Source organism: Cynocephalus volans, chromosome 16 (assembly GCF_027409185.1).
Source record: "Cynocephalus volans isolate mCynVol1 chromosome 16, mCynVol1.pri, whole genome shotgun sequence".
Classification (NCBI taxonomy): domain Eukaryota; kingdom Metazoa; phylum Chordata; class Mammalia; order Dermoptera; family Cynocephalidae; genus Cynocephalus; species Cynocephalus volans.
This window is the reverse complement of record NC_084475.1, coordinates 10,740,745-10,762,052: the sequence shown is the minus strand read 5'-3', so window position 1 is coordinate 10,762,052 and position 21,308 is coordinate 10,740,745. Positions and strand designations below refer to the sequence as shown.

The 21,308-nt window shown below is 38.4% G+C and overlaps 1 protein-coding gene across 5 annotated transcripts in view; it reads right to left on the bottom strand.

Annotated features, from left to right (window-relative positions):
- The window catches only part of MAP2K6 (mitogen-activated protein kinase kinase 6), a 106,002-nt gene that overhangs the window by 12,032 nt on the left and 72,662 nt on the right, over positions 1–21,308 (bottom strand). For 3 of the 5 annotated variants that reach the window (XM_063081099.1, XM_063081100.1, XM_063081101.1), the window contains exons 2-10: positions 18,446–18,512; positions 9,220–9,268; positions 8,420–8,533; positions 6,644–6,763; positions 5,710–5,826; positions 4,969–5,020; positions 3,696–3,823; positions 2,411–2,488; positions 1,136–1,275 (exon numbers count right to left, since the gene is read on the bottom strand). In XM_063081099.1, coding sequence (XP_062937169.1) covers positions 1,136–1,275; positions 2,411–2,488; positions 3,696–3,823; positions 4,969–5,020; positions 5,710–5,826; positions 6,644–6,763; positions 8,420–8,533; positions 9,220–9,268; positions 18,446–18,512 — 865 coding nt within the window. Of the gene's footprint in view, positions 1–1,135; positions 1,276–2,410; positions 2,489–3,695; positions 3,824–4,968; positions 5,021–5,709; positions 5,827–6,643; positions 6,764–8,419; positions 8,534–9,219; positions 9,269–18,445; positions 18,513–18,646; positions 18,670–19,418; positions 19,441–21,308 lie in introns of those variants that run through there. The other 2 variants (XM_063081103.1, XM_063081102.1) reach the window with 2 other exon arrangements.

The following is a 21,308-nucleotide window of genomic DNA, read 5'->3' as shown; positions in this document are numbered from 1 at the left end:
AGCCTTCGGAGCTCTGGGCCCTCCTTTAGCACGAGCGATCAGAATTGCTCCCCCCTGGGGGTCACAGCTGGGCTCAGCACCATCTCTGATCGTCTTCCTCCCAATGCATGTCTGCTTCTGCAGGATGCCCAAAGAAACTAACTTGGCTCCATTTTGCCCTTTCCTCTTGGCATGCTCTTCCCAGCAGCACTTGCAATAGTCATTTCTAGCAAGTGATGCTAAGTATCATGACCACTATGCACACAGAAACCACTCGATTGTCTGGAGAGTACTATCCCCTCTCTTACTTGCCTTGATTGCACTGGCAGTATCACGACCACTATGCACACAGAAACCACTCGATTGTCTGCAGAGTACTATCCCCTCTCTTACTTGCCTTGATTGCACTGGCAGTTTCCATGAAAACAAAAAGTTTACTGCACTGGTATGGCTCTTTCCCTCTTTCCACTCCAACTTTCTTTGGATTCCCTTTTCAGACCCTCAACGTTGTTCATTATAACCTCATGGGCAAGTATGTCCACGGTTAGCAAGTGTTCTGCAGGAATCAAAGTTCTGCAAGACTTCTAGATACCCAAGTAATACTCTCAAGATTCCCACTGTCTTGTCTTTGATGCAAAGTAATTCTTTGCATCTACTCCCTATCCCTAGACCTCTAGTGGGTCCTACCACTTTTCTCTTTATGCCCTAATCAGCATCAAATTGCTTATCGCTCTTGTAAAGGAGTTCCTTGATTTTGTGACACTGTGTGTGATATTCCTTCTGTCTGGAATACCGTTCCTCCTCTAATTCACTTTTGCTTGGAAAATACCTCTCATGGTCTCAGCTCAGGATTTATCTCCTCCAGAAAAATCTATCCCGATGCCTTTCCTCCAAGTTCCCCAAATCCTATACATACGTCCATCAAGGACATGCCCCATTGTACTCCAATTATTGATCTATGAGACTCCCATACCTGACTTCGAGTTCAGAGAGGGGAGGGATTGTGACATAGTCATTTTTGTTTCTCCAGCATGGAGGGCAGACTCCATAAATGCTTTTGGAATGAATGTATGCGTGATGGATTAAACCTGATGGAGGAAATTCATGAGCACTTATCTTCTTTGGCACTGACACTTGGGAGATGAAGTTCTCTTACCACTGTGAGGTAAAGTCAACAAACTCTGCGGAGAACTTGTCTGCTGGGAGTTGTGGTGACGGCTCCTCCACCACCTGTTTGAGCTGCTGAAAGGGAGTCCCCCACGAATCGTAGGGAAACCGAAGAATGGCCAACTCAATCTAGACAGAAGAGGAAACAAGGAGACAAGGGTTTAAATAATAGGGGATCGTCCGTATTTTGTTCCCAGAGAACCAAAGTGAAATATAAAGGCAAAGATCAACTACAATTTGAGGGGCAATAAATAATCTCTAGCAATTTTCAAAAACTATCTTACTAGAGACAGTCATTTAAATTTATTTAAAACCGGGTCCCTCCCTAAAACCCAAGGTAGCATTTCATAAAAATTGTAAGCCAACAGTATTAAAGTTCAGGATGTAAAGCAACCAGGTTTTGAAACGTTTGGTCTGGGAAGTAATTCTCACCCTAAGACCTTTACAAAGCTATACATCTGCTGCCATCTACAGGTCCCTCGGTGAAATGGTTTAAAAAAAAAAAAAAAAAAAAAAAAAAAAAGGAAGCTAGGACCTGATCTATTTTTGGACTTGAGTAAAGGCCACTTTGCAGTTACGGGATCATGTGTTTTCTGGGCAGAGACATGAAATAACTCACAAGACTTAATCAGCTGCCGTGCCTGGGAAAGAGCCAGGACCACAGTGGGTAATTCCAGACATCGGTGACACACTGAAAATTTATGATCACCAAAGTTATGAATAAGGCACTGCTGGTATAACTTTAGAGATGTGCCTAAGGATATTATCCTACTTGTTATTATGTCTTTAGGATATACATGACCTCCAATAGCCAAGACTTCTATGATAAAAATATCCCGGGAAAAATAACCTACGTCCTGGATAACACAGCCCTATCAGGGTCCACACACCTCCGTGCTCATTGTGTAGCTTAAGCTTCTTGCCTTGACTAGAATAATTAAATTTTAAACTATAAGGAATATAGCCATACCCTCTCATTTTATGGATAAGGGCAATAAGACAGTCCCTGTGACGATGTCAGTTACTCAAAGGCAGACAACTAGTGAGAGGCAAAATAAAGAGAAAAATGGATCTGTCCGATCCCAGTTCAGTAATTCTACTATATCACACTACAAACAATTATCACTCAAAACCTCCTGCTGCATCAGGCAGGAAAGGATGCCCCAGACCAGCATTTAGGACACTTCCTTCTTGGTCCCAAAGTCCACCCCATTCCAGCTCCATGGCCAGGACCTCAAAGTCACTGATGACTGTCATACACTACCATTGTGATGCCCAGACTCCAAATATCAGACTTCACACTGTATCCCTTTTGGTTGAGCTCTGGGTTTATTCTTTCAGGCTGGAAAAGAGAGAGACAACTGAGAAAATGGAAAGACGGTTGAGATGACATTCTTAACTCAATAAAGTCTCTGGGGGTGTGGGCAGCACCAGCTGCCAAGTGAGGGTTTTAAGCTCTGAACATGCCTCCCAGTAACTACAATAAATATCAATGTCTCCATGGATTTTCTTTCTTCTATGTTAGTCTTTTCTTGGAGACAACAATGGATCAAAGTCTCTTCATACCAGATTTCAATTTCACCTTAAGAAGAAACCGGGTATAGGTTATAAAGCTACTTTGCCTATCTAGAATGATCCTTGTTAAAAACACCAAGAGTCCAGATCTCAGTAAAAAGAATCAACAAGAGTCTGGTGTTAGCAGACCTAAGCAACTTTTAGCTAAGCACGGACAGGAATCTTTTCAGTTCCAAGCACAAGTTCGTTTCCAAGCAGAATCCGACATAAGTTCCTTTAGTTAAAGGGGATCCCAAGGTCTCTGCTAATGGCAATGAATTCTCATCTCTGTGAGGTTCTCTCATAACTGATCTAACTGCCTTGTTTGGGTAATTTAAATTCTACTTACTATGCTGTCCTCAACATATAAGGTTAACACTCACCAGCAACTCCGTGTTGGAAAGCTGTGCAGGCTGTATGTATGGCTTATAGGTTCATTTCAAATAATGTATCTCTTTTACTTGATTTTTTAAATAATGTATAATGTTTGTGTTCTCCCAAAATCCATATGTTGAAACCTAATCCCCAATGTGACGGTATTAGAAGGTGGGGCCTTTGTGAGGTGATTAGGTCATGAGTGTAGAGCCTTCATGAGTGGGATTAGTGCCCTAAGCCCCATCAGGATCCCTTGTCCCTTCCACCATGTAAGGACACAGCAAGATCCAGAAAGGTGGGCCTTCACCAGACACTGAATCTGATGGTGCCTTGATCTTGGACTTCCCAGCCTCCAAAACTATGAGAAATCAATTTCTGTTGTTGTCAAGCTACCCAGTGGGTGGTATTTTGTTATAGCAGCCTCAATGGACTAAGACAATACATAAAGCAAGAGACTAAGAATTTCAGACAGGAACCATTTAAGAAAAAAGATGACGCAGAATATTTCTTGAGTCTCAGGCCCATTTCAGTTTTCCCTCTGTGGCCATCCATCTCCTATTTCCTGGCATGGTTGCTGGCAGTTGTGTTCTCAGATGCTACCCCCCAGCTGCTGTACTTACAGCCATGTATGGTTTGCAACCAGCATCAATCGTTTTAGCAACAGAGTCCACCAGGTAGCCACTGATTCCAAAATCGCACATCTTCACTTGGCCCAGAGTATTAATCAGCACATTTGAAGGCTTGACGTCTGAAAGCAAGAACGAGGATTTATCTCTTTGCCACCAGAGGGCCTGAAATCCCCACTAGTTTTCTCTTTCCTTTCCTGGAGTTGCCCATCACAAAAGTTAACTGTCATCCCTGACTCACAGTTACTTACTGCTTATTGCTTTCAACTTGATTTTCTATTTCATGTTTTGTCCATGTCCTGTAGGACTGTGAATCCATTAAAGGAAAGATCTGTTTCTTTTGCCTATTTTATTATCTTCAATGCCCCCATACATGTAGGAAGAACTTAAAAAATTTTTACTGAATCAAATGACCAGTTCAAAATGATCTATTGCATATTTAGTGCAGAAGAGATGGAGGAATGAAAAGACAGACTGTAATACAATGATACACCAAATAGGATCAAAGCAACCAGTTTTGACTGAAACTTCTGCAAGAGATGTGTCATATCGTGTAACGCATTGTAAATCCAGATATTCCAGACCACCAGGCAGGTCACAGAGAAGGGGTATTACTGAGCATATTTTAAATAAGTCTTTCAGACTAGAAAGGTATAACCCACCCACCCACACACCCCAAAAGATGAAGCATTGTTTTCTCTGGATAATGGAATTAGAAATTACAGTTAATTTTTTCCCTTTGTGACACTTTTCACAAAGGACATGAAATCAGCATAAAAAAATTATTCTAAAAGCTTTCAAAATTGCCCTTTATAATCTTAGTTTTGAACTAAATGGAAGATATATAAATCTTTTTATTACTTTTTATACCTTATATGTATTCTCTAATATAAATTAAATATTTCAGACTTTTTAGATAAAACCCTTAAAATCAGTTTCACATTTGTCGATACACACATTCTTCTTCCTACCTGTATTCCTTCCCACTCTCTTCTCTTCATTATTATCATTAATTGTTCTAACAGGTATTTTATATTCAATTTAGGTGTAATATAAAGTCCATGTCTTCTTCTTGTGTCCTCAGCCAAGGTAAAGAATAGCTACTTATACGGTTGGCTAACCAACCCCAAAGGAAAGCCCCTTAGTTCTCTTGCCTGGCTCCATTTCACTTCCACGAGTCTGGCAGGTAGTGGCAGGGTGGGGGGACTCCAAGTAAAAGAAATGAACTTATAAAAGGAACAGCCAAGGCAGGTCCATGGATGCTTACCTCGATGAATGACAGAGAGCTTACTGTGTAAATGCTCTAAGGCTTTTACAATCTGCAAAAGAAACACAATACAGATGTATTCACCCATCACTGGAGAGAAATTGAATGTTAAGTATATCCAGCTTCATTATTCCTGGCTGAAGGTCTCCGGGTGAGGTGTTAACTCAATAGTGGTGGTCAAATCCAGAAAAAATACACAAGAAGTCACATAAATTGGACTTCACCTCCCAGAAAGGACTGTGTCTTATAGGAAAGAGCATGTCTCACGAATCTATCTTGTTTTTCACTTGGTCTCAAGTATTTCTTTTTCTCTCCACCCTCCTGAACCTCAATCGCCACTAAGGTAGCAGCTCCTCTTTCTATTTCTTTTTCTTCTGCCTCCTTCTATGCCTAGTCTTCAGAAAACATTTAAAAATATACAAATGAAAGTTGAAATAAACTAATATCAGAAGATAGACACCAAGAATGCAGTCATAGCACATGAATGCACTGCTTAGAGGCATTTAACTTAGAGTTTAACAAACCAAGTCGGTGATGGAATCTTCTATACAGTGCTTAGAAAGAAAAGCATTTGAAGAAAAGCATTTGTGCATCCATCCTCCAAGGTACTCATGCATTCAACAGATACGAATTGAATGGTAGTTATGGTCCAGGCAGTGTTTCTTTACACCAGAGGTAAAAAGACACATAAGACCTAGACTTCTAACATTCTCCTTGTAGTAGGGTTCATGATGTACTCACAGAAACTGCTATTTTCCCTAAGATGTCCTCTGGAATTGTTTGGCCTTTATCAATAACTTGTTTGTAGAATTTATCTAGTGATGTATCCATGAGCTCCATGCAGATCCACACATCACCCTGGAGACCAGTCGGTTCAGAGATTATTAGAAAGGAGAGAAAAGGGAGAAAAAGAAACAGTTAACACCTGCCCTTCAAATTATTTCATGCTTGAGTTTTTGAAGGAAATGCACAGTTTCCCTTCAAGATCTCAAAGGAATTTGTAAACATGCAAGATAATCTCCCAAGAGCAAACCAGCAACCGCCAAGCAGAACCTACAGGTAATCTCCCACTTCTTAACAAAAACTAGAATCTAACTTCTAACAGCCACAATCAGTAGAATCCCCAAATCCAAGTCTTTACTGTTACTGATGTCCATGTGTTAGGTCCTATTCCATGTCTGGTCTCCCACACGGAGCACCAGCACTAGTCAGTCAAAAGGCTGGATTTAAGAGTAAAGTGAAGCCTAATAATCCACATAACAGTAAAGTGGAAAACAGAGATAGAGCACAGAGATTATAGTGCACCTATAAGGTACACAGGCAGGCTACATGAACTTATAAAGTGGCCAAAAGACCAGAATATCTCACATTTTAAGAAATCTATGCAAACCAGTCTATAGACAATTGATATAAACAATTCTGCCAAAATAGACAAACTAAAACAGAAGGTAGATGGGAGCATCTTTAAAAGGGCTAAACATGTTTTAAAATACCATAATTTCAAGCCAACCTTGTACCAGGTCATGCCATTACTGCACACACCCTGTAAAACCCTCTATATAAGACGCGTCAAACAAGAAAGAGCACCATGATTGTGCTCGACATTTAGGTGATCAGAAAACTTCTTTTTTTAGGTTAGTGTTCTCCTTGGACTTTGATTGGAAGGATCACCTACCTCCCGGAAGAGCGCACCATAAAAGGTGACGGTAAATGGACAGTCCACCGTCCTCATGGAAATATCCAAATCCATCAATAGCCGTTTCTGCTCCTGGCTATTTACTGTGGCCCGGATCCGCTGAATGGAAATGTGTGGAAAATATGTGGTTACTACTTTGTGAATGAGTCAGTTACAAGGCAAGGACTTTAATGAGTCCCATCCTGAAAACAGTACAAAAATTTACAGCTCAACCTCTAGCAAAACCTTTCAAATACAAACCCTATGTGATAAGCTATTCGTAACAAATGAAAATAAAGAAGACTGTGATTTATCTGATTTCCTGAACAATCCCTGGTAAGAAGCAAACTGGTAGTATGTTTTGGAGAGCGAGTAAATGTTTGGGAATGCATTTCCAAATTACAAAAATCATCTGGTTTACTGTATTAGGTCCATTCAGTACAAAGAGGCTATAATATCGATTACTTTGCTGCTTGTTTGGGGTCCTCAGAAAAAAAAAGCCAAAAGCCCCTCCTTGGGAAAACGTAAAAGAGAGACAACAACTGTAAGAGGATTGGGACAGCTGTAGAAAATAGGAGATATCAAGCAGAAATGGAGAAACAGTTCATTCCTATCCCAGTGCTTCTGATAGAAGAAAAACCTGTCACATCAGCAAATAAATGTGGCCTTGCAGAAACATAATTATTTTATTAAATGACAGGAAACATATAATTCACTAGACCTTCACATTTTTTGCCTACTTAGAATGGAGTCAGCAGACGAACAGACTGAAAATCTGCAAGTCAAGGAAAAGATATCTTCATACTACAAAAGCAAAGGGATACAATTTACTTGATCATTTCTAACAATGGCCCACATAGACAAGAGTACCTCAATACGTCTGTGGGGAAAAAAGAATAAAAGGAAAAAAGTGAATCTTTCCATGAACATTTTTTTTTTTTTTTTGTCTTTTTGTGACCGGTAAGGGGATCACAACCCTTGGCTTGGTGTCATCCGCACTGCGCTCAGCCAGTGAGCGCACCGGCCATTCCTATATAGGATCCGAACCCAAATGCTCCACGGGGCCGGCCCTTTCCATGAACTTTTTAAAGTACCCTCGTATTAACTCATCTAGAGATGGTAATTCTGTAAGCTTCTCCAGCATCTACTCAAGAAATATAGAATGATTCCAAATTTCTCCCAATAGCTCAAAAGCTATACAAATTTACTCTAGATGCATTTTACCCTTGCTTTCCACAAATGGAGACAATTTTCTGTCTCAGTTCTGATTTCTTGATTTTTCAGGGACAAGTCTTTAAAAGCAGCAGAATACAGAATAAAAGATACATGAGTCATACCAGCTAAATGCAATATGAAAAATTTTGTTTGTATGGTGATTTGAAAAACCAACAGGACAAAATAAAAACAAACAAAAAAAAATCACTTTGAGATGATCAAGGAAATTTAAATTTGGACCAAGTATTAGATGAGGTTAAGGAAGTATTGTTAACTCTTTTAAGTGTGATGATGATATGGTGGTTGTGGAAAAATTAAAAGTGGTGGGAGGAGAGACAGGGGGAGACTTAGTTAAAAAATAAATTGAAAGTAAATGCAACTCATACCAAGGCAGCATCTTCCACACATTTGGAGGGAAATACTATTCACTAAAAATAATCTTTTGTTTCAGTCTGTTGAAACAAGACTTGTTTTACTTCTGTGAAAAGGGCTGGTTTACAATTGAGATGGACAAACGTATACACCACACATATAAAACTTTTGGGGAAACATCAACTCTACCTTCACCGCCATGATCTGCCCACTGGGCACATGCCGCATCTTCTCCACCACCCCATAGGCACCTCGTCCCAGCTCCACTATAGGCTCTAGATCATCTGCCTTCACCTCAAAGTTCTGGAGGAGAGAAAAGTATTAGTGCAATAGGAAAGAGAAAATAAATTGGACGTAGACTGCATTGTACTCTCTCTGGTCTCTCTCTGGTTTCTCCCAGTATTCTAAGGATTATCTCTGGGCCAGAAGCTTTTCTGGCATGTCAAAGCAGTCTCTGAAATGCAGAAGCTACAGAAGTGCCAGGGAGGCTCCCACCGTAGGTCACTTGTTTGTCACAGGCAACCCAGGAACCCATCTCCAATGCAGATTTCCAATGACTCAGCTGAAACTATCTACACTGCAGTTCTTTAGCCATGTCCCCTTAATTATGTGTGTAATCCATTACTGACTGACAGCAACTAGATCTATGTCTGAAATTTGAGAAATGCCCTCCCATCAGAATCACCTACTCTCCTCACATACCTTTTATCAGAACCACAATAGCCTGATTCTAATTCACCATCCAAAACAGCAAACGCTTTACATACCATTTCCCTTCAAACTCAAACTTTTTCTGACCCGTCCTCTGACAGCACATTACAGAAAATAGTTTTTTTCAGTAGTCAGTCAGAAAGTATACAAGCGTACTTCAAAAAGTTCATGGAAAAATAGAATTAAAAGATAATACGAATCTGTCCACGAACTTTTTGAAATAGCCCCATACATGTAAAATGGCCAAGGTATTAACTAGCAGTTATGATTTTTCTCACCTGATTTCCAATAGAAATGCAAGCTTTGGAGTCTAAATCTCGAGGTGGTCTAAGAAAGAAAAAGGGGGAAAAGAAGAAATATTAGATATTTAGTTAACTCTGCCCCTCCCCGATCATGACCAGAGAGGTTTTCCTTAGGAAGAAGGCAGAAGTTCATGGGTAAGGAAAATCAGCATAAGAATGTGAATAGTGTGGGATTTGAAATAAAATACAGTTGTGTTTAAATTACTTAATCCTTTGAGCCTCCATTTCTTCTTTAACACAGGGATATTAGTATATCCACCTGGTAGAGTAGGAGTGAGTATTAAATGAGGTATTCTGAGCAAAATGGTTAGCAGAATGCTTGGCATGCAGTAAATGTCCAAGAAATACGAGCCACGTGTATGCAGTTATATAGATAATTATACTATAGTAGTAAGCCTCAAAATTTTTCTTTCATCCAAAAGCACCAATACATCCAATTATTTCACCATGTTTTCCATAATTGTTTAAAAAGAAAAACAGTCATTGGCATATGGTTCCACTAATTCACCAAATTCATAGAACATATCTAATTTTTGATATTTGGATCTTTTCTTGGTTAATCTAGTTGATAGTTTGTCAATTTTCCTTTTTTTCTCCAAAACCCAACTTTTTGTTTCATTGATCATTTGTATTGTTTTTTGGTCTCTATTTCATTTAGTTATGCTCTGGTCTTTATTATTTCTTTCCATCTACTAATTTTGGGATTGGATTGTTCTTGCTTTTCTAGTTCCTTGAGGTATAATGGTAGGTTGTTTATTTGAGATCTTTCAACTTTCTGATATAAGCACTTATTGCAAAAATCTTCCTTCTTAGTACTTCTTTTGCAGTATCCCATAGGTTTTGGTAAGTTGTGCTTGTATTTTTCAGTTGTTTCAGGGAATTTTTTGATTTCCTGTTTTATTTCTTCCTTGACCCATTGGTCATTCAGAAGCATGTCATTTAATTTCCATGTTATTTGTATAGTTTCCCAAGTTTTGTTAGTTGTTGATTCCTAGTTTTATTCCACTGTGGTCTGAAATTATACTTGATGTAATATCCATCTTTTTAAATTTGTTGAGACTTGATTTGTGGCCTCACAAGTGGTCTATCCTGGAGAAGTATCTATGTACTGATGAGAAGAATATATATTCTGCAGTTGTTGGATGAAATGTTCTGTAAATGTCTGTCAGGTCCATTTGGTCTAAGGTGCCATTTAAATCCAATATTTCTCTGCTAATTCTTTGTCTAGATGATCTGTCTGATGCCGAGAGAGGCATGTTAAAGTCCTCAACAATTACTGAGTTGGGGGTCAATCTCTCCCTTTAGATCCAATAACAATTGTTTTATATATCTGGGTGCTTTGAGGTTGGGTGCATATATACTTATGATTGTTATATCTTTTTGCTGCATTGATCCTTTTATCATTATACAATGTCCTTCTTTGTCTCTTCTTATGATTCTTGGTTTAAAATCTATTTTATCTGATATACACATGGCAACTCCTATTTGTTTGTGGTTTCCATTTGTGTGGTATATCTTTTTCCATCCCTTCATTACTAGCCTATGTGTGTATTTATTGGTAAAATGAGTTTCTTGTAGGTAGCATATAGTTAGGTCTAGGAATTCCAAATCTAGTCTCTTCCTTTATAAATGAACAAAAGATCCAGAAATGTGAAGCGATTTGCCCTAGTTCACAACTAACCCAGGTCTTCTGAGTTCCAGCTCAGCATCCTTTCTGTTCTGCCAGGCTGTCTAATAAAGTTCAGCAAGATTTTTTTCTGTACATAATATTTAAACTATTCAAGGATCTTCTCAGGAGCCAGAGGTTTGCTGATTTTTTTGTTTCCATATTCTCTTCATGTGTATTTATATCTCTAGTACTTCAAAGCTCTCTCAGTTGGTATCAATCCACTTAAGAGAAAGATGTGTGGCTTTGGCTGTCCACCTACCTGACTAGGAGCCTAGAAAGGCATTTTCTAAAAGAAATGTACCAAAAGGATCATGACAAAAGTGACAAATGCCAAAAAAAATTTACTGTTAATATGATCAAACAAACAGAACAACAAGAGGCTAAAGGCAAAAGAATCCTGGTGCTGCCAAAACAGAGGGTGACCAAACAGGTAGAAATTCAAGTCTCTCTGGAGGAACATTTCATGCCAGAATTGTCTTTAGAAAAATACAAAGAAAAATGGAAGGAAGGGAGTAAGAAATCCTTTACCAGTAATGATTTTTCCCAACCCTAATGTATTATGATTCTGTCCCTCCTGCTGAAACTAAATACATAAATAAAATAATAAGAAAGAAGTAGAATATAAACACAGATATAAATGTGAATCTAAGATTTTAATGGCAAGCCTTCCCTCACCTCAAAATCCTTTTGATATGCACAGAATACTTAAAACTGGGGACTGAGAGGGAGAGAGAAAGAATAAAACAAAACAAAACACATACATACACAAAAATGGCAGTGATTTTACATACATATTTTGTGTTCCTGAGCAGGGAATTCTTTTTCAGGAAAGTTTTGCAGAAAAATCAAATTTCTAAAAATTTAATTTCTCTTTCTTAAAGCTTCCAAAGCTGTTTTTCTTCAGTTGTCACAATTTGTTTGTACTAATTGTAATGGCACTTTGAAGTTCAGACAATAGGACTTGAAATATGTGACTAATATGTACAATGAAATACCTTTTTAAATTATTCAGCATCTTGCCTTTTTTAAAAGTATGAAGCAGCAGAAAGGTCACTAATTATTTGGGGCTACCTCCATTTTTTTGCCATTCAATGAGGGTATTGGATAAGACCTCTTCCAGGTCTGACATTCTCCTATTCTATACCAGAGCTTGGCAAATTAGAGCCTGTGGCCTAGCTAAGAGTGACTTTTACAAGTTTAAGAGGTTGTAAAAAACAAAGAACATCCAACAGAGGCCAGTATGACCTATGTAACCTAAAATATTTAATATCTGACTTTTTACAAAAAAAAGTTTGCTGGCACTGGCTCTACACTAACCTCGTATCATACCTTGACCTAATAGGAGGGTATATGGAGCCATTTTCCAGATTAAGAAAAATGAAATCCAGAAAAACTTGGTGATTTTCTGAAGCCATAAAGTCATTAACAGAGCTGAAAATAAATCTCAAGTCACCTGAATTTCAGTCTTGACCTTAGGAGGGAAAAGAAGAAGAGGGGAAGGAAATATGAGAACTGGGCTAAGTGCTTTACCTGCTCCCTTGATTTCCATCCAAGTCTGCTTGAATCCAAGGAACCTGCTCCCAATACCCAGGCCTCCTCTAATGAAAATGATCAATTCACCCATGCCTCAGGCCTTTGAGCTCATCGTCTGCCAAAACATCAAAGATGGGGCCAAGAGTGACAGCTTGGATTGGATTAGTTGACACTGTTCCGTCCAGGGCTGGACGTATTAGTTCGCCTCGGGCATTGGGACTCTGCAAGAGGTTTACACTGTGGGTGGATGTTCTCTGTCACTTATTCAACATTTTAATCCTCTGGGGAGAGAACCAAGCTTATTACAAAATTCTTTCCCTGGAAGACCAAAGGTATTTCAAAGGTCACCTCATATTAGTTTTTCATATGAACAACCAGCTTTGGTTTATCATAATAATTATTTATTTTAAATTCTACGTAAGTAATCAGCTCACTGGTCATTATCACAATTCTTATTCAATTATTTGACAACATTTGTTAAGCACCTACTTGGGCCAGAGACTGTGCTTGACCATTTACATAAAATAGCTTCTTTAATTTTCACAACTCTTAGAGGTATTAGTATCTCTATTTTAATGCAAAGAATTGACATGAAAAGAATCTAAATAATTTAAGGTTATTTAAAGAGATGAAGAGATTAGAACCCGGGCTACACCATGATGGTTTCTGCACTACAGACATGTCTACCTCTCATGTCACTAGTCATGACACTTAATATAGATTATGACATCTAATCCTCATAACAACCACATCATTGTTTACACCTATTTTTTAAAGGGGGAAACTAAAGCTTAGCACAGAACAATTAGGTATCTTGCCTAAGATATTCAACTGGTGAAGTTTAGATCCTAAATATAAACCTGGCCTGAGCTCTCACTCATGAACTTTTATGTTCAAGGACTTTGAGCAAAGCACCTGACCCTTGCACAGCTCTGTTTTTTCACTTGTCAAATGAGAGTAATAAAAACTGCCTCCTGTGTTTCTTGTGAGGTTAAATAAAATAATATTGACTAGCATAGAATTGATTTAGGATTAGTTACTATCAATCAAATGAAGGGACAGCTCAGAAACCTAAGTCAAAGACACATTGGTATTGGTAACTCAAAGAAAGATCTCAAGCAGAGAGACCACACACATTCAACTGGAGCTCTGTCCAGGCTATTTATTTTTATAGCAGGAGGAGGCAGGGTATGAATGGTCAGAATCACCAAGCCAACCTCAAAAAATTGCCAAGAAAAATACATAATGTGGAAATTACTTCTTTAGGAGTACAAATTTAAGCCTCAGTATTAATAAAAATAAGAAAACTCTATGAGCTAAAGTGGTATAGTCAACAGTAAGGAAGTGAGGCTCTTGGCTTCCACAGTGAAACAGAAAAGTGTATTCAAAATATATTCTACTACATGAGGAAAAGACAAAATAAAAACTACTTTTATCTTTGCATAGGTTTCTGTTTATTTGTTTCTACCAAGGAAGGATTTATGGTAGCTTTCAAAAATTCATAAACACAGAAGATTAATATAAATCAGTAAAAGGTAAAGAACGAAAATTTTAAAGGGAAGTAATATAAGACAGCTGGGAGGTTGATATATGGATATATTATTTCCAAAAGAAATAATAAAAATAAGAGCATAAAGCAATAAAATTGAAATCAAGAAAACAAAGCTAGTTCTTCAAAAACAATCATTAAAATTGATAAACCTTGAGCAAAGCTAAGACAATAAGAAATAAGACACAAATTGCCAATATCAAGAAAAAAAACAATGTATCCCAACAGATCCTGCAGCCATCGAAAGGATAATCAGGAAATACTATGAACAACTTAATTCTCATAAATTCAACAACTTACAAGTGAACTAACCCCTCAAAAACCACATACTACAAAACCCAGTCAAAATGAAATAGATGACCTGAGTAGTCCTATAACTATTTTAAAAATTGAATTTATAATTCACCATTTCCAGAAAAAGATAATTCCAGGCCCATTTTGTCTCACTGGAGTATTTTAGCAAACATCCAAGAAGAATTAACACCAATTTTACACAACGGCTATCAGAAAATAGAAGAAACACGAGTTCATTTTTGTAAGGCTAGTATGATGTTAACACTAACCCCAGAAAATAACAGCACACACACAAAAATAAATAAACCACCGCAGACCAACACCTTCCATGAACTTAGATGCGAAAACCCTCAACAAAATTTTATTTTTTTTATTTTTTTTTTGTTTGTCTTTTTCGTGACCGGCACTCAGCCAGTGAGTGCACCAGTCATTCCTATATAGGATCCGAACCCGCGGCGGGAGTGTCGCCGTGCTCCCAGCGCAGCACTCTACCGAGTGCGCCACGGGCTCGGCCCAGCCTCAACAAAATTTTAGCAAACCACACCCAACAATGAATAAAAAAATAATACACCACAACCACCTGAAATTTATTTGGGGTATGAAAGGCTACTTCCATATTTTAAAATGACTCAGTGTAATCCAACACATCAACAGGACAAAGAGAAACAATTTTATGATCATGCAAATTGATTCAGAGAAAGCATTCAAGAAAATTCAACACCCATCCGTAATAAAAACTCTAGGTATACTATGACTAGAAAAGAACTTTAGCTTCACAAATGGCATCTACAGAAAACCTACAGTTAACAGCATGCTTCATAGTGAAAGACTGAACGCCCTCTCTCTAAAATGAGGAACAAAGAAAGTTTTCCTGCTCTCACCAGTTTTATTTAACACAGTACTGGACATTTTTGCTGCTTCCATGAGGCAAGAAAATAAAAGTTAAAAAAAAAAAAAAAGGTTAGAAAGGAAGAAATAAAACTACCTCTGTTTATGAATGACATGATTGTCTACACAGAACACCCTAAGGGATATACAAAAAGCTTCTACAATAAGTGAGTTTAGTAAGGTCACAGAATACAAGACCAACGCAGAAAAATCAACTGCATTTCCATATACTGACAATGAATAAGTGGAAATCAAAATCAAATACCACTTACAATTGCTGCACTTCAAAGAAAATGGAACACTTAGGTATAATCGTAACAAAACCTATTATACAGAATCCTTATTATAAAATGCTGATAAAAGGAATAAAAGAGACTCTAAATACTTGGAGAAATATACCATGTTCGTGAACTGGAAGACTTAATGTAGTGAAGATGTCAATTCTCTGTAAATGATCTATAAGTTAAACAGAATTCCTACTAAAAGCTCTGCAACTTTCTTTGTGGACATAGACAAGTTTACTCTAAAACTAATATGAAAAAAGAAAGGCCCTCAGAGTAGTACCCATAATTTTGAAAAAGAACCAAGTGGAAGAAATCACTTTTTCCAATGTTATGACTTACTATACAGCTATGGTAATCAAGACAGTGTGATGTTGGCAGAAAGAGAGACACACAAATCAATGGAACAGAGCAGAGAACCCAGAAATAAGACCTAGGACTAGACAAAGGGTTCTTAGGCTTATTACTAAAAGCATAATCCATAACAGGAATAATTGATAAATTGGACTTCACCCAAATTAAAACTTTTGCTCTGTGAAAATCCTGCTAAAAGTATAAAAAGACAAATTACAAACTGGGATAAAATCTGACAAAATCCTTGTGTCTAGAATATATAAATAACCTCAAAAGTCAATGATAAAAAACAATCTAATTGGACAATGAGCAAAAGATATGCACAAATATTTCACCAAAAAAAATATGGATGAAAAATACACACTTAAAAATATATTCTACATCATTAGCCACTAGAGAAATGCAAATTAAACATACATCTTAAATATATATACAGTGATATATTACCATATATCAGAATGGCTAAAGTGAAAAATAGTGATATAACCAAATGCTGACAGAGATGCAGAGAAACTGGATCATTTAGACATTGTTGGTATATAAATGGTGGCGTCACTCTGGAAAATAGGTTGGCAGTTCTTCCAAAACTAAAAATGGGCTTTCCATATAATGTAGCAATTGCACTATTGTGCAAAAAGTTCATGGAAGAATACATATTATCTTTTAATTCTATTTTTCCACAAACTTTTTGAAATACCCTTTTATATCCAGAGAATGAAGACTTATTTTCCTGCAGGAACTTATACACAAATGTTCATAATGGCTTTATTCACAATAGCCAAAAACTGAAAACAACCTATGTCTCCAAACTGTGGTATAACCAAAATATGGGATGGTACTCAGCAATAAATTGGAACAAACTATTGCTACATGCAACAACTTGAATGAACCTCAAGAAAATTATGCTAATTTTTAAAAAAATCTCAAAAAGAGATGAACGATTCCATTTACACAATAATCATAAAATAACAAAATGGCAATGGAGAACAGATTAGTAGTTGCCGGGGACTAGGGATGGTGACAAAGGGAAGAGGTGGGTGTGACTGGAAGAGCGTAACACAAAAGAGTCTTATAATGTCCATACGGTTAAGTGTCTTGATTACGGTAATGGTTACACAAGGCTACCCATGCGATAAACTGCACAGAGATATATACAAACACACACACACAAAAAATGAGTATTTGTATAGCTGGTGAAATTAAATAAGTTCTATGGTTTGCACCAATGCCACTTTCTTTATTTTGATAATCTAACATAGTCATATAAGATGTTTACATGGGGAGAGTGTTGGCACAGGCTGGAGAAAGGGTACATGGGACCTCTGGGACTTCTGTGTACATTTCTTTGCAACTTCCTATGAATCTATAATTATTTCAAGACAAAAAGTTTTAAGTGTATTCCATAAAGCCCTGTACAGGTAGTACAGGTAGGACACATATTTGACTCTGAGCTCTCAAGAAGCTAATCCAAGAGGAAAAAACAGCAATTACACAGTTTTTTAATTGTGTAATTTAATTAACAGATCCACAGGTTAAAAAAAAAGAAAACCTCAAAAAAACAAAACAAAACAACCACTACAACAAAAACAATTGCTCAGAGGGACCAAATAGGAAAAAAAAAATCTTAATGGTAGGAACGGAGAGAACTTCCTCCTGCAGATGCTCACGAAAGAAACATTCTAACTTGAGTTTAGAACATGGAGCTACAGTCCAGAATCCTCAAGAGTAGCCCTGCTCCACTCTGCTCTGTCCTTCGAGGTTCTTCAGCGAGAAGTTTCTTTATATTGCTGAGTGGAATTCAAGGACCAAGGCCTCAGTAATGTCTTACAATAGATACGACGGTTTTTACCAGCACATTCCAACACGAGGGGATGCACTTTCTAATAGGATGGGCCACAGTTAAGGTCAAAACCGTTACAAACGGAGGCATTTTTGTAGACATGAACAAAAGCCTTAATTTAAAAACACAAGCTTCCACTGGGAGGCCCTCTCTTTACACTTGCTCGGTCTCTCCAAGACTTCTATTGTGATTTGTTTCTTTGGAATTTTCCATTCCTTCCCTGCAGATGCTTTGGGTAGGTGGTCACACCCACCCCACAGAGGCAAAGAAACAAGAAGGAGGTTCATATAAGGTGTCCTGCTTCAGGAGGATTTTAGGTCACTTAGGGATGTGGGCCAAAGCCTCAGCTAATAAAGAAGTGTTCCTTTACCTCACTCTGCCTTCAGTTTATATGGGACAGGATTTAGATGTCACGATGTGGGTCCTCACCAAATACCATCATGCCATTTCAACCCAAGTTTTATAGTAGTGCCTCTCATAGGGATTTGATTGTTTGTTCAAATCTATAGGGAAAAGGCAAGAAAGTCCACATCCAGGAACTTCTCTGGGCTCACACAGGACCCCATCTGCCAAACGCACGTGACACTCAATTCTCACTCAACCAACAGTTTGAGGCAATGAGTTCAAATCTACCCATTCAGTACAGACTGACGGACGGAGTGGGATCATTTCAGGTCTCAGAACAGTGAGCAAGTCCCAAGGCAAGGCATGGCTCGCCAGTCCAAAGCTGAACCCCCACTGGAAATCTGTAAAGGACAAGTGTTTGGATGAAGAGCACGATCTCGCCAACTTACGTGGAACTGGTCTGAGGTTGTTCGAATGCTTCTTTGGGAATTTTAAGGCCGGGGTTTCGCTTCTTGCCTATGAGGAAAGACGAAAGGAAAAGGTGAAGGTATAAATCACAGCAAGAGAACAGGGCCAGAGACTGCAGCAGAGGAACAGAGTTGCCCCAGGCATGCATCTCGCCTTTCCCCATTCAGGACACCACTTCCTACCCAGGAAGTCTGTGAGTGCCCAGAACCAAAGCACCAGGCAGAACAGAGCTTCCCAAATGCAGACTGCGGTCACGAATGAGGTTTTCCATCAGTGCCGGGGGGAAAATGTCAGGATAAGAATGCAAAGTCTCTTTTCCTGGGAAGATCTACCCTTCCTCCCTGTGGAGAGTTTGGCATTCCAACTTCTTTGTTTTTTTTTTCTTACATAATAATGGTGATGGCAGGCGCTATTGGTTATAGTTTGTTTGGTTTTTTTTTTCTTTTTAATGTCAGTAAAATGCAGTCACCCTTATCTCAGTATTCCACAATTTTCTAAATTACTCTGTAAACAGCTACTAGAGTTAACAATAGTAGAATAAAAAATACTTTCCCACTGTTCTGCCCTGCCGATTCCTCCACCACCTGCCGTAAGTTGAAAAACTTAAGAGAGGGATAGAGTAATATTTATTTACATTTGACCTGTTCCAAAAAGGATTAAGATAACAGATGGGCCCATGCAAGGCGGTTATCGCTTCTTTGGGGGCCAGATGGGAATGTAACCTGATGTTGTTCGTCCCTGGGCTGAAACTACATGAGAGTTGGCTCAAATGTTTTTGTTGATGAATAAAAAAAGAACAGACTGAGAAACACAAGCTCAGGAAGCAGATCACAGAAAACAGTCTTGTAAGGGCCTGGGATTTTCGTCACCTACGGAGATCCTGTGTCTCTGCGCTTGGCAGGGAAAACCAAAGCAGAGCTGGCTAGAATACCCCAGTTCTCCTCTCTTTCTCACCTCTTCTCCACGTCTCGAGTGTGGACTTCAGATAAGGACCTGGACAGGTCCAGAAGCAGCAAAGAAACTTAAATAAAGCCGATTAGCTCAGTTGATTAGAGCACAGTGTTGACCACACCAAGGTTGAGGGTTCGGATCCCCTTACCGCCAGCCGCCAAAAAAGAGAAAGACAAACAAACAAACAAAACGACCTCTTTGCAGGAAAATGACATCCAAACACTTTGGTGACTTGCTCAATATCAAAGAAAAAGCAATGACCCAGTGAGAATCAGAATCCAGGTTTCCACAATGGAAAAAGTTTAGAGATGACTGGAGAGAGATTTTGAGTTTGAAAATAAGTGGGGTGGGGGGAGCCTTCGATTTTGAGATTTTAGAGTGGGGTGCGGGGACTGGGGTGAGTTTCAGAATAACCAGCTTCCCTCTGCTGGTTCTTCCACTCACTAAGCAACCTCCAGGCACTTTTCATCTGACTTCCAATTTCCTCAACTGTAAATTGGGAAGGTAAGTACATCAGCACCCGCCTCGATGGGCCGATGTGAGAATCTAAGCAGATAATGTCCATGAAGGAACATTGAGATACCTTCAGTAACTGTTAATTAGGATATAGAGAGGAACAGGCAGGGCTGTTTCATTTTTTAAAAAGTCATTTAAGAAACTCATAAACAGCATGGGTCATCTTCTCATAGCCCGACACAATGTACGATTGAGCTTTTTCTTTCTTTCTCTTCAAAGTCTAAAATCTAGGTCCATTAAGCCAAGTTGTATAAAGCCAGAACAAAAATAGGCTTGGCAGTAATCAACGTAAAGTCTTTGAGAGCCCCCTTCATTGCAACAGCTTTTCTTAATTCTCTCCTCATTTGGGCTTATCTATACATTTTATCAAGTACAAACTTCCCATGCACTTTCCTGCTCTTGGAGCTCAGATAGCCCTTTAGCAGAAGTTACTTATCAGTCAGTTATTGACAATACGTAGAGCTTTACTATGTACTGAGAACTATGCGAGCTGCTGGATCCAACTGAAAGAATCCAAATAGATACACGCCCAGTTCCAACAATTCCCATCCGTGAGCCTCCGGCAAATCCATAGGGAATGCTACTTTAAATGAGATACTCCCATGAGAAATGAATGACAGATTCAACTTGTTCGGATAACTACACACATATTCCAGTACAAGTGACAGGTAATTCAGGTCATCCCAACGGATAGAGCCGTATAGTTCTCTCCAGTAAAACAAAACTAAAGTAAAATGTATTTGCCTGTGAAAAAGCGTCTCAGTCACCATGTAAACCAACCAAATGCAGAAGTTATTCTCAAATTCCTACATCTCCCTCTTCTTCACTTCTAACTCAGTTCTTATAAAAATGATGCAAAGAAAAATAGCTATTTATTGAGAAAACCTCCTTTAAAAACTCTAACATAGCAGTAATTAGTAGCAATTCTTAATAGCAATTAATTGTGACACCATAACTCAAATCATCATATATATACACAAAGAAATAGTGGAAAAGAAAGAGAGAGAAAAAAAAAATGGAGGGCACACAGACCAGAGGAATAAATGAACAAAACAATGATAAAGTCTTCCAGGTGGGAGAGAAAGGTCTTGGTTTTCTTTTCACTTCACCTTCACATCCAGCCACCACCGCCCCCACCCCCATGCACACATCGACATCATTTTACCCTGAATTTGCTGCCTCCTGGGTGAATTACCTGCTTCTTGTCTCCAAACTCTAGACCCCTGACTATCTATAAATTGGAGATTTGCATAGTCTTCAAAGTTTTCTTAAACCAAACCCTGACAGCAACAAGAAAAAAAAATAGTTCCAAAAGGCACAAAACCTGGTTGATTACACTGATAGAAAACACCCTGTCTTCACTTTAAAAAAAGTAGA